This window comes from Henckelia pumila, chromosome 2 (genome assembly GCF_033568475.1).
Source record: "Henckelia pumila isolate YLH828 chromosome 2, ASM3356847v2, whole genome shotgun sequence".
NCBI classification, from domain to species: Eukaryota; Viridiplantae; Streptophyta; class Magnoliopsida; order Lamiales; family Gesneriaceae; genus Henckelia; species Henckelia pumila.
Window position 1 is genome coordinate 96,515,378 of NC_133121.1, and position 12,418 is coordinate 96,527,795.

The window sequence follows — 12,418 nt, forward strand, 5'->3', positions numbered from 1 at the left end:
GATAGAAACTTGGATTAAGGTCCAGGATCGATCCTGACCAAGATTTTTAAAAAAAAAAAAAAAAAAAAATTTTTTCTGCTTTTGGTTTTTACTCTTAATTGTTTAATCATTAGTTGCCCTAAAACGAGATTAGCAACCCGAGATCCTCACAGTTTAATTACTAAGATATAAATTATCTAATTTAATGTAGACAAATCAAAATGAGAGATTTTTTATGAATTATTCAACTAAATGAAACAAACTAAATTATTCTAAAGCAGAAATTTTAATTAAATTTAAAAGCAGAATAAATTCAAGAATAATTCAAATTTCAGGAAAATAACCAGGAACACACAACAGTACCAGACATCAATTATTGTCACGTATTGGATTTAATCAAGCAAGAATTATTTACATTCACGATGAAATTTTTTAGAATAATTATTAATCTATTTTTAGAATTAACAATCTTATTTTTATTTAACAGTCCAATTATTTCTAATTGAATTTAATTAAACAAAAACGCATTCACAACTATGGAATTTCAGATTTTGCCTAAAATCGCACACTAAAACCGAATACTATTTCTAGTCAGTTTAATTATGTGTTGATTAATATTTTTTAAACTAATTTCAATCTCTTATTTTTCAAGTCCAGATCGAACAACAAACACACGATTAATTGACCAGATTAAAAGAAATAAATATGTGAAAATATTAATCAATAAATATATCATAAATAAAAAATCAATCAATCCAACCATGAACAAAAATCGATAGTCTGGCCTTATCGTGGCCCCGGTCAAAGGAAGACTACTCCATAATATCAAAATCAAACAAAATTCTAATGTTTGAATTCATCATAAATAAATTAGAAGAAGAATAATAAAGAAATTCTCATCGATGGTGTGCGGGTCTTGCTTGTGTTCTTGTTTCTTCTCTTTCAAGCTCTCTAGCCATCTTCCGAAAATCTGGCTAAAGTCCTCTCAAATTTGGGTCGTGTTCTCTTTTATATCCCCCTTCAAAAAGCCCTATTTTCGTTCTTCATAATTGTTCAATATTGTCCCAAATAAAAGAATCTTGAAATTTCCAAATTCTGGAATTTGGCAATATATTTTTTTTCCAAATTCGCGACTTGCACGGACCCTAGACATAGGTCTGGATACACCTTCGTAAATTTTTACATTTTGTGAACAGTAGTGTGCACGGACCATGGACATAGGTCGGTGTCTACCTTCGGATGTCTTCTGCCTCAAGATTCTTAACAACACTTATGCACGGAGGTTCTTCCAAAGTATGAACGGGGTCTGTGCATTAAACTGGAGCCGAATCTTTCTTTTTCACAAAATGCACGGACCCTCTTCCAGAAGGTGCACGGGGTCCGTGCATTTAACTTCAAAATTTCCTTCTTCACTTTCCTCGATTCTCGGCCAAGCTCCAACGTGGCATCACAATGTTTGACTTTTTCTTCAATATTCAAGCCTTCTCAAGTTTCAGTCAAACCTACAATCAATAAAAGTAAGACGATTTAGGCACAAAAATCGGAATAAAAATGTCAGATAAGCACGAATACGACAAAATAAAGTGATAAATAGACTATAAAATTCATGCTTATCATTATTCTAGTTATTTAGTATGCAATTTGATTTCTCAACTTGTTGAGAAATTTAGTCTTTACTGTTTTTTTCGTAAAAATCACTAACATTGGTTTGTAAAACTGATTTACGTTTTTCTAGTGATTATTTGGCTCTAAGGCATCTACACAAGTACTAGTTGCTTGTACATAATTATCTCTGGTTTGATTTGTTTTATTTAGTTATTCGTGAAAAACTATTTCTGCTGCATGTTGTCTCTGGTGTTGCCAACAATGTAGATAATGTTACGCCTTAAATGCATACAAATCTCGTTTAATGAGATTAATGTTTTTAATGCATTAACAAGTATCAAAATAATAAGTTTTGATGATTACAAAACTCGGTTAATTATTACTAACAGTTTAAAGTGAGAAATTTGCAGATAATAATATTTTTGAGTATGAACAATATTGGAAGCAAGAACATATAATAAAAAATTGGAGATAAAAATTTAAGGGTTCGAATTTGCCCAGGTTCGGACGGTCCGAAGAGGGTTCGGACGACCCGAAGCATTATTTAGAATTTAAAAAGATCTAAGGACAGGTATCGAAGGAAACAAAGACCGCTTTGGACGATCCGAAGTCAGTTCGGACGGTCCGAAGAATTTCCTGGAATTTAATATTGCTCGGAGGCACTCTCGGAGGCCACGAAATGCACACTTCGGACGACCCGAAGACAAGTTCGGAGGACCCGAACTACTTTACAACCACTGAAGATTTTGTCGGAAGAAATTTGCCGAAATGAATTTAATGCAGCCGTTCGAATGACCCGAAGATGAATTCGGACCCCCCGAACAGTTCACCAGCCGCAGAAATTTGAACTTCAACCAGACAACGTTCTGACGATCCAAAGTACAGTTCGGAGGCTCCGAACCAGCCCGGATTGGCAACTATAAATACATGTCATTTGAAGCCATTTCAAATCATCCAATTCACTCTCATCTATTGCAAGAATCTCCTCTCATTCAAAGTGTTATATAAAAGAGTATTCGATATATTCGCTCAAAAATCAAGAGTTGTTTGTAAAAATAGTTTGTGAGTTGGTTGTGCTATTGTTGTAAACACTTAAGTGTGAAGCCGAGTGTGTTGTACGATTGTTGTAAATATTTGAGTGTGAAGCCAAGTGTGTTGTGCGATTGTTGAGGCTATCCTTGGAGCCCTTAAGGCCAAGTGTGTTGAGTTGTTGTGGCTATCCTTGGAGCCCTTAAGGCCAAGTGTTCGAGTTGTATCGGCGCGGTGATCGTGTTGAGTTGTACGGCTATCCTTGGAGCCATCAAGGCCAAGACGTTGAAGTGCTAGTGGATCCTTGGTTAATCGATCTTAACCAAGACGGGGAGACGTAGAGGATTTATCGTCGAACTTCCATAAAAATCTCTTATCCCTTTTACTGCTTTATTTACATTACGCATTTATTTACCGCATTTATTTATTATTGCTTTAAGTCTTCCGCTTGCGTATTTGCATAATCGCTTTAAATTGCTAAAGTTGCCAATAGAACCTAAATCCCCCCCATTAGGTTCTAACAGATAAGACGAAATCTACACGAATTTATAATAAACTACAATTATCCCTTTCAAGTGACATCAGAGCCAACTCTTGACATTACTAAGTGTGTGAAAGACCAGATCAGTAGATAGTTCTCCAGGTGTATCATGGACATACAATTCACGAACGTTGCACCCCGTCCACCTATATTGGAGGGAACTAATTATGCAATTTGGAAATTGAAAATTCGCATGTACATCAAATCTATAGATGAAAGGGCGTGGCAACGAGTTGTTAATGGTTGGTCACCATCGAAAAAGGAAGATGCGGAGGGTGAAACCATACTCAAACCAAAAACTGAATGGACAACCGACGAAGTTCTTTGAATTTTAATGCAAAAGCTATCGATGCTATTTTTACTTCAGAAGATATGAACATGTTTAACTTGATCGCTACTTGTGTTTGTGCTAGTAAATCATGGGAGAATCACCAAACTCACTGCGAAGGATCTAAGAGCGTAAAAAAACCAAAATTAGGTTACTTACATCCATGTTTGAAATGCTAAGAATGGAAGATAATGAAACTATCATGGAGTATGACCGTCGTTTGAAGAGTATAGCCAATGAAGCATTTAGCTTTGAAGAGGCAATCTCCAATGAAAGGCTAGTTAGTAAAGTTCTCAGGTAATTTCCAAAGAGTTTTAATAAAAAAAATTATGTGCAATATATGAACCCAAATATGCATCTATAAGTTCCTTTTTCACCTATGATTAATGGAGATGGGATAAAAAAATCAAGACAATGGTAAGACCATATCTTTTCATGTGTACAATGATTTTGTAGTAGCCCGAATCCGTTTCAAGTAATTACAAAGACTAATCTAGTTAGAATGGTCAAAGCTTGATCAAGGAATCTTAATTTGGGTTTATTAAGTAGAAAATCGGATTCAGGACGTCTGAAAAGGGTCCGGAGGGTTCCAATGACTCGAGTGGTTTGGAAGGTCTGAACTAGTGAGCTATGAAGATCAGAGATTCCAAAGTGTTCGGAAGGGGCGTGGCAGTATAGAAGCAGAGGGTGAGTTCGAAAGCTCCGAACCCACGATCGAAAGTTTCGAAGTCCATTAGTCAGAATAGTGTATGAGTTTTGATTGGTGACTTGACGCGGGAGAGCTCGGAAGCTCCAAACTAGAGTTCGGAAGATCCGAACTATGTCGGCAACAGTGTATTGTCCAATCAGGGACACGCGTTTGGCAGAGGGCGTTCGGAAGGATGATTGCAAGCTATGAAGAGCGTTCGGAACGTCCGAACTGGCGATCGTATGGTCCAACATTCGTCTATAAATAGGGGTCGAATTTCTCATAGTTAGTGCGTGTATTGGGTATGGGTTTCGAGCCAGTGTCTATTTATTAGGGATTTAGTCGTCTTCTCGAGGGTCGGACGATAGCGAGGTACAACAGGGCTTGTGGCGAAGCTGTGCTTGGGTCAGGGTCTTGGAAATCAGTGGGCTGACGACGGACGAAGATATAAGTCTGTACTATTTAGATATGAACTAAATCGACTCATTTCACGTGATATCTACTCATATATGACATTAGTGGGAGATTTTCTTAATAGCCTCCACCAAACCAAATTGACTCATTTCACGCGATATCTACTCATATATGGCATTAGTGGGGAATTTTCTTAAATAGCTTCTAGCAAATTATTATAATAAATTTTAGCCTTCAATTAAGTTGGTTTACCAAAATAATATTTTTATTATGTCAAGTTACAAATACATCAGTTATACATTTTTTCTGGAAATTAATTATTCTAACTTATTTCAAAGTCACAATTTTAAAAATGGCCTTCTTTACTAAATATTTTTAATTATGTCTTATATAATTTAAAAATCCTACAGTACCCTTTTCTATGTGTTTCGGAAACTCATTTAACAATAGTTTGGTTTTATTTAATTTATATTAGGTCAATTTTTTTTAATAATACTTGTTTATATTAGTAAACACTAGTCGCGTCTGCACACGCATTGCGTATGTGATTAAAATATAAATATTATTTATTGCATATATATATTGTATTTTTGTTTCAAATCATTAAAATCAAGACACAGAAATAGAAAAAATCATGGACAAATAAAATTTAAAATATAGATAGAGATAGAGAAAGAGAAAGAGATTTTGTTATTTTTTAAGGGTATTTTAGATATTTTGTCTTGAGCTTCACCAAATTAATTTTAATTCGTTTAGTAAGTGGTGCTCTTTCGCGTCTGCACACGCATTGCGTGTGTGATTAAAATATAAATATTATATATTGTGTATATATATTGTATTTTTGTTTCAAATAATTAAAATCAAGGCACACAAATAGAGAAAATCATGGACAAATAAAATTTAAAATATAGATAGAGATATATATAGGGATAGAGATAGAGAAAAATATTTTGTTCTTTTTTAAGAGTATTTTAGATATTTCGTCTTGGGTTTCACCAAATTAATTTTAATTTGGTTAATAAGTGTTGCTCTTCTTTAATAAGATGCTAGTCGCGTATGTACACGCATTGCGTGAGTGATTAAAATATAAATATTATTTATTGCGTAATATTTTGTTCTTTTTTAAAAGTATTTTAGATATTTCGTCTTGGGTTTCACCAAATTAATTTTAATTCGGTTAGTAAGTGCTGCTCTTCTTTAATAAGATATATATATAGTAAGATATTTAATAAAATTTTGTGAAAATATTATACTCTAATACATAAATTGTATATTTATCTTGTATGAATTATTTATTCCAAAATACATAAATGCTATGATCTATTCATGATTAAAAAACTTATAAATTAAGGAAGGAATCATGAAAATAATTAAGTCGAATATAAAAAATTAAAAAAATTAAAATCAAAGCAATTATTTCGGAGTCGGAGAATGCATATATTCAACGATGTGACACAAGAAAAAATTACAAATTAATGTATTTACAATAATATAAACATAAATTAATTATTATTTATGAAAAAAAATTAAGTTAAAAAAAAATAAAATTCATACTTGTTTGAAGAAATAAACACGTGATGCTATTTTCAAAATTTATAGACATGGATTGATATGTACTATATTAGTATATTTCATACAAATCAATAATCGATGCATACGCAAAATATATAGTTGCTAAAAATATTGGTGTAGGTGGGAATAAGCTGTAGAAATTAATGAGAAAATAATATTTTCATAAATAATATTTTCATATATCTCAAAGATGATTATATATGATGTTTTTATATACGACTAAAGAAAGATAAAAATTACAAAGAATAAAAGATTACAAGATAAGAGGAAACAAAATATACAATAAATATACAATATATTCCAATAGGCCCCCTCAAGATGGTGGACTCATAGAGACATCAATCTTGGAACATAGTATCAGTGTAGTCAAGTCCAGGACGCTGATAAAATCCTTTCGCAACAAGGCGAGCTTTATAACGGTCAACAGAGCCATCAGGTTTCCGCTTAATCCGAAACACCCATTTGCAGCCGACCACATTCTGAGAAAAGACAGATGAAACAAGATTCCAGGTGCCATTGCGAAGAAGAGCATCAAACTCCTCAGGCATGGCGGCACGCCAACGAGGATCCTTGAGAGCTGTAGTGTGTGAGGATGGCTCAGATGAAGTGGTGTCAGTGACAGCAGTGAGGGCAAAGCGAGGGTTGGGCTTGAATATATTATTTCGGGAGCGGGTAACCATATGATGAGAGGTTGACGGTATGGGTGGGGTGGCTGTGGCTGGGTCGAGAGGTGGCTCAAGAGGCCGAGGGGTAGTGGGGCGGGGTTCGGCGACGGGTGGAGATTGGATGGAGCAGGTGGGTGGAACTAGATACGGCGCAGGAGGACAGGAAGGTGAAGAATCTCCAGACGGGGAATCCTCCACAGGGACAATATTAGGCAGCACTTCAGGAGGAGAACCAGAACCAGCACCAGCGCCACCACTAGCAAAAGGATACTTAGACTCAACAAAAACAACATGACGCGAGACAAAGATTCTGCCAGAGGAAGGTTCAAGACACAGATAGGCACTCTGGGTAAGAGAGTAACCAAGGAAGACACAGGGAGAAGAGCGGTGGGAGAGCTTATGCGGGGCGTAAGGGCGAAGCCAAGGATAGCACAGACACCCAAAGATACGGAGCTTGGAAAGATTAGGAGAAGCAGCGAAAAGGCATTCAAAAGAGGATTTGTAAGAAACGTTGCGTTTAGGTAGCCTATTAATGAGATAAACGGCAGTGGCAAAGGCATACGACCAGAATCGAGTGGGTACCGACGCATGGTGAAGGAGGGCAAGACCTGTTTCGACAATATGACGGTGACGACATTCGGAGTAGCCATTATGCTCAGGAGTGTGAGGGGGTGTAGTTAGGTGAGAAATACCGTGCAAACCAAGAAATTCTTTGAGGGCCAGAAATTCACCTCCATTGTCAGTGTATAAGGTGATAATAGGACGATTAAACCATTTTTCGACGAGAGATTTAAAACATCGAAATACAGAAAGAACATCCGATTTTTGTTTTATGGGATAAAGCCATATATATTTACTGTAATAGTAAACAAATATAACATAGTATTTATAACCATCGCAGGAAAGAACTGGCGAAGTCCAAACATCAGAAAAAATTAAATCAAGTGGAAATTGCAAAGAAAGAGATCAGTCATGAAAGGATAATTTATGACTTTTATTGCACTGTCAGAAATTACAATTAAATTGACGCAAAGGGGAACTAAAAGATGATAATGAATTAGACACAACTAACTGACGTAAGATTCGATCAGACGGGTGACCAAGACGACTGTGCCAGACAGGCAAGGACACGACAGAGTACGATAATGCCAGTGGTGGAGAAGGCGTGGATGCAGACCAGAAATAAACACCGCCCTTAAGTGGACCTTGATGGAGAATGACCCCGGTTTGAGGACCTTCACCTGAAAGTCAGTAGAAGAGAAAACAACAACAACATCATTAGATTTGCAAAGTTGAGAGACAGATAAAAGTTGTTTATTAATGGAGGGAACACAAAGGGCATGTGGGAACTTCAGGGAGCATGAAGTGGAGGGCGGTAAGAGACAACCTGTGTGAGTGATGGGAAGGCCAACACCATCACCAACAACAACACCATCAGAGCCAACATAGGAAGCATGCATGGAGAGATTGACAAGATCAGACGTCACATGGTGAGTGACACCAGAATCAAGGATCCAGTCAGATGAAGAGGATGGGGTAAGCGTGTAGGCAGCAGCATGGGAGGCAGGCGGGCCAGGGTGAGGCGCATGCGTAGGTGCAGAAGCTGGCAGATACTGAAAATCCGGACAACGATGAGCAGAGTGGCCCTGACGACTGCAGAGCTGGCAGCGCCCGAGATACGGGCGAGGTGCACGCTGACCCGACGCCGACTGGTTGGGATTCGGCGGCGGTCGAGAGGGCAAGAAGCCAGGATGGCGGCTGACGACAGGGGGTTGCGGGACGGTGGCGGACGATGGACGGCGGTAGGAATTGTTAGAGCGGGCGGAGGATAGTGTCGTGGCTGGAAGGGGGACGGTAGCATCCCGGCGAGCAGTAAGATGAGCTTCATGATTGAGGAGTTTTTCATGTAACTCCTCAAACGAGATTGCAGTGTCCCGCGCCTGGATGGCATTGGCGATTTCCTTGTAGTCATCATCCAGACCATGGAGAACCTTAATGGTAAGGTCCTCAATATCAAGAGGTACATTCATGAGAGCGAGTTCATAAGCTTTGGATTTGATGAAATGCATAAATTCAGTAATGGACTGAGTGCCCTTTACCGGATTTCGAAGTTTTGTCTTGAGTTGAGTGATGCGACCACGAGAGGGTTTGCCATAGGTGAGGGCAAGAGTGTTCCAGGCGGCAGCAGAGGTGGTGGCAGTTGCAATAAACGGAATCAATAAAGGAGACAACGATCCAATGATGATATTCAGGATCAATTGGTCTTGGCGGATCCAGGAGGTATACTCAGGATTGAGAGAGTGAGTGGCGGCGACGGTGGCCGTGGCGACGATGGTGATGGTCTTGGCCGGACAAGGATGAGAACCATCAATAAAGGCAAGGTCATGACCTGTGAGGAGGGTCGTGAACTGCAATCGCCAAGAGAGGTAGTTCGAAGAAGTAAGCTTCAAGGGCGCGTGGGCAGCAACATTGAAGGAAATTGGAGAAGAAACAGTGTCGGTGGCAGCCATAGAGTCGATCAGAAAAAAAAAAAAAGAAAAATTTTCCGGTGACGGGATAGCGGCGGCGGCTGGAGGCTAGGGTTAGCGTTTATTGGCGTAGGCCGTGGGCTCTTGATACCATGTAGAAACTAATGAGAGAATAATATTTTCATATATCTCAAAGATGATTACATATGATGTTTTTATATACAACAATAAAGACTAAAAAAAGATAAAGATTACAAAGAATAAAAGATTACAAGATAAGAGGAAACAAAATATACAATATATTCCAATATAAGCTTCCTAATTATCATTTCTATGTTACTGTCAACACGATTTTGGTCAAGATTGATCTTTTATTAGGATCATTGATGACTGATGAGTAAGCCTTGCCTCTAAACATTTCATTTATCAATCTCACAACATTCGATTCGCCTCCCCAGTATTTAATGAATTTTGCATTTATTTCCATCACATGTTATAATTTTTGAACTCGGCAATTGATGTAAATGTCAGATACAATAAATACTCGTGAAGGAGGTGAATGCAGAAATTCCATAATTCAAACTTGTAATAACATGGAACACAATGATAAACATAATAGATGCTGTATTAATGTGTAGAAACAGAGTACATTGTCCAAACTGTCATTACTACAAGTGTGATGAGAAACAAGAAATCACAACAAAAGCATTACATTTATTTTTGGGAAGAAACAACATGATAAATCAGTAGATAATAAACTTTAACACCAGTAGAACACGATGAAAATTATATTGCTGAATGAAAATATAGATGAAATCCCAAATTATGTTTAAGCAGATCCTCCTTTTTTATATTGGTTGACAACACCTGCAATGTATTTTCCTTGGTGGAAAGCATGGCCCAGTTCCAGTTCCGAAGGCTGCCTCGACCCATCTCCGCCGGAGAAAGTTCCGGCACCATAGGCACTGCCACCTTTGATCTCATCCAACACGTACATGCCTTCCCCAAATGTGTATCCAGTGGGGACGATGATCATCCCGTGATGTGCGAATTGAGTAATCGCGGTTAAACTGCATGACACCAAATCTCTAAATAAGTCTTTTGTGGACTGCAAAAGTATCAATGGTTTTGGTTTTTTAAACGGCAGTGGTTGAGACAGAAATATCATGTACTGCAAACTACATGGCTAAAAATTTACAAAAATTTAGGAGTTTTGAAAAAAAACTCATTTTCATCTCATCTCAGATTCTTGTATAATAATATATATAAGAGCATACAGATACAAAGAAGAGTTATTAGCAGTAGGGGAGTCAACTAGTTAGTAGTGAGCTTTTCGAGTCATGAAAATGAGTTTTCAAACTGAAAACCAACATGTTTTGAATCCTTTTGAGTTGAACCTAAAACTACATACCTAATCAAGCTCGAACAAAGAACAATCTAGCTCTGAATAGATGTTTGAGTTGAGCCAAAAACAGTTTGTTTTGAATCTGAGGCTTCGAACAAGCTAAAAGGAATTTGAGTTTGAGCACAAATACGAAAAACTGTTGATGGATTCCTCATACATCACATTATACCAGCAAGCAAAAGCAAAAGACGTGAAATGATTGGAACATACGCTGTGGTCTCGTGGCCGCTTCCTTGAGCTGAAGTGCTGGTAAACATGCCAACATGCTTGCCTACTAGCGCCCCGGTCTGCCAGAGCTGGCCAGTAGCATCTAGCAATGATTTCACTTGAGCTGGCATCATCCCGAATCTAGTGGGCATACCGAATATGAGTCCATCTGCCTCCACAAGTTCACCGGGTGTAATCACTGGCACATCAGTTGGCTTTGGGGGAGCATACATCTTCCCGAGAACCTCAGCAGGAAGCGTTTCCGCAACCTGCATATATTATTATTGTTAAATAATCATGCATTAGGTTTAGGTATATGATAAAAACATGATTTCACCCCCTAAATTTCTCCAGGAGTGAAGAATGACAGAGGAAGCTAAAAGGGTTTGATCTGAAATTCTTCAATTCAATTCCCAAACACATACCTGAAACAATTTGGCCTCGACTCCTTTGACTGTGTCGGCACCTTTCTTCATCACACGGGCGAGTTTCTCGACATGTCCATACATGGAATAGTAACTGTGAAAAATACATCAGATTGAAATTCGATTACAGAAATTGTAATCAAGAATCCCCGTAAACACACAGCCAAAACAAGAGCCCACACTTATGGCCACCCCGGTTGCCCCTGAAATTTTTTCTAATTTTTGTATACATAAATTTTGAAAAATTTTGGATTAATTTGCTATTAACCCGGTTAGCTCAATTGAAAATATTAAATAATTTGGAAGCTTAAAGACCCGATAAACCAAAAATCTCCGGTGTAAACACGCACAGCCAAAACAAAAGCCCATCAAAGTTTGTGTTTTTATACAGCAAGAACAGATCGATTTCTCATCAGAGTCATCAAAGCACGTCTGAAAATAAAAATCTGGAATCTGGGAAATCAGATTTCAGATTCAGTCACAACAAAAATGAAGAATCCACATATTTCAAGCACAAAACAAACAAGCTCACTTCCAGTTCACTAGAAAAAAAAAAAGAGAGAGAGAGAGATAGAAATACATACACAATATAAAGTTTAGTCGCCATTGGAGGTTTCTTTCTTGTTGTTCTTGCTTACGAAAGAATTGATCGGGGGGATTTGGTAGACTAGTGAGAAAACTTGAAGTGGGAGTAAACATCGAGATGAAAAGGGGTGTTTATATAGAAGATCGATTAATTAATTAATTAGCCTTCTGGAATGGCAGGCAGCATTGACCAATGGTTTCCAATATTATGGGTTCGATTCGATCAAATGACTCGATCAAACTTTAGACGTGCCGTGAAACTTGACCAATCCTCCTATGTAGGCATTGTCTTGAGGTGTAGATTTAACGGTAGATATTTAACAATAAATGTGGGATCCATTATTTTTTAGTGCACCTCGCATGTATTGATAAATGAGAACCTTTAGATTTATCATGGGATAATACCTGTAAAGATAGGTTGAAATAAACCCACGTTTGATTGACTCAAAATTCTTAAAACAAAAATTAAAGAGAGAAGAGATTCCGCTAGTCAGGATTATAATATGT

The 12,418-nt window shown here is 37.6% G+C and overlaps 1 protein-coding gene across 1 annotated transcript; it reads right to left on the minus strand.

Moving 5' to 3' along the window:
- Positions 1-9,896: 9,896 nt before the first annotated feature.
- Positions 9,897-12,054, minus strand: LOC140880777 (quinone-oxidoreductase QR2-like). Its single transcript, XM_073285530.1, has 4 exons — positions 11,911-12,054; positions 11,327-11,420; positions 10,905-11,170; positions 9,897-10,359 (listed from the first exon to the last, which is right to left on the minus strand). Exons 1-4 carry the CDS (start codon positions 11,931-11,933, stop codon positions 10,119-10,121), a joined length of 624 nt encoding a protein of 207 aa, XP_073141631.1. The 5' UTR covers positions 11,934-12,054; the 3' UTR covers positions 9,897-10,118.
- Positions 12,055-12,418: the final 364 nt, after the last annotated feature.

Excerpts from the sequence above, each read along its gene's own strand:
- LOC140880777 (XM_073285530.1), bottom strand. The coding sequence starts at position 11,933 with ATGGCGACTAAACTTTATATTGT. Across the intron at positions 11,421-11,910 it reads GCGACTAAACTTTATATTGT|TTACTATTCCATGTATGGAC; the intron begins GTATGTATTTCT and ends TATTTTTCACAG. Across the intron at positions 11,171-11,326 it reads TCGAGGCCAAATTGTTTCAG|GTTGCGGAAACGCTTCCTGC; the intron begins GTATGTGTTTGG and ends TAATATATGCAG.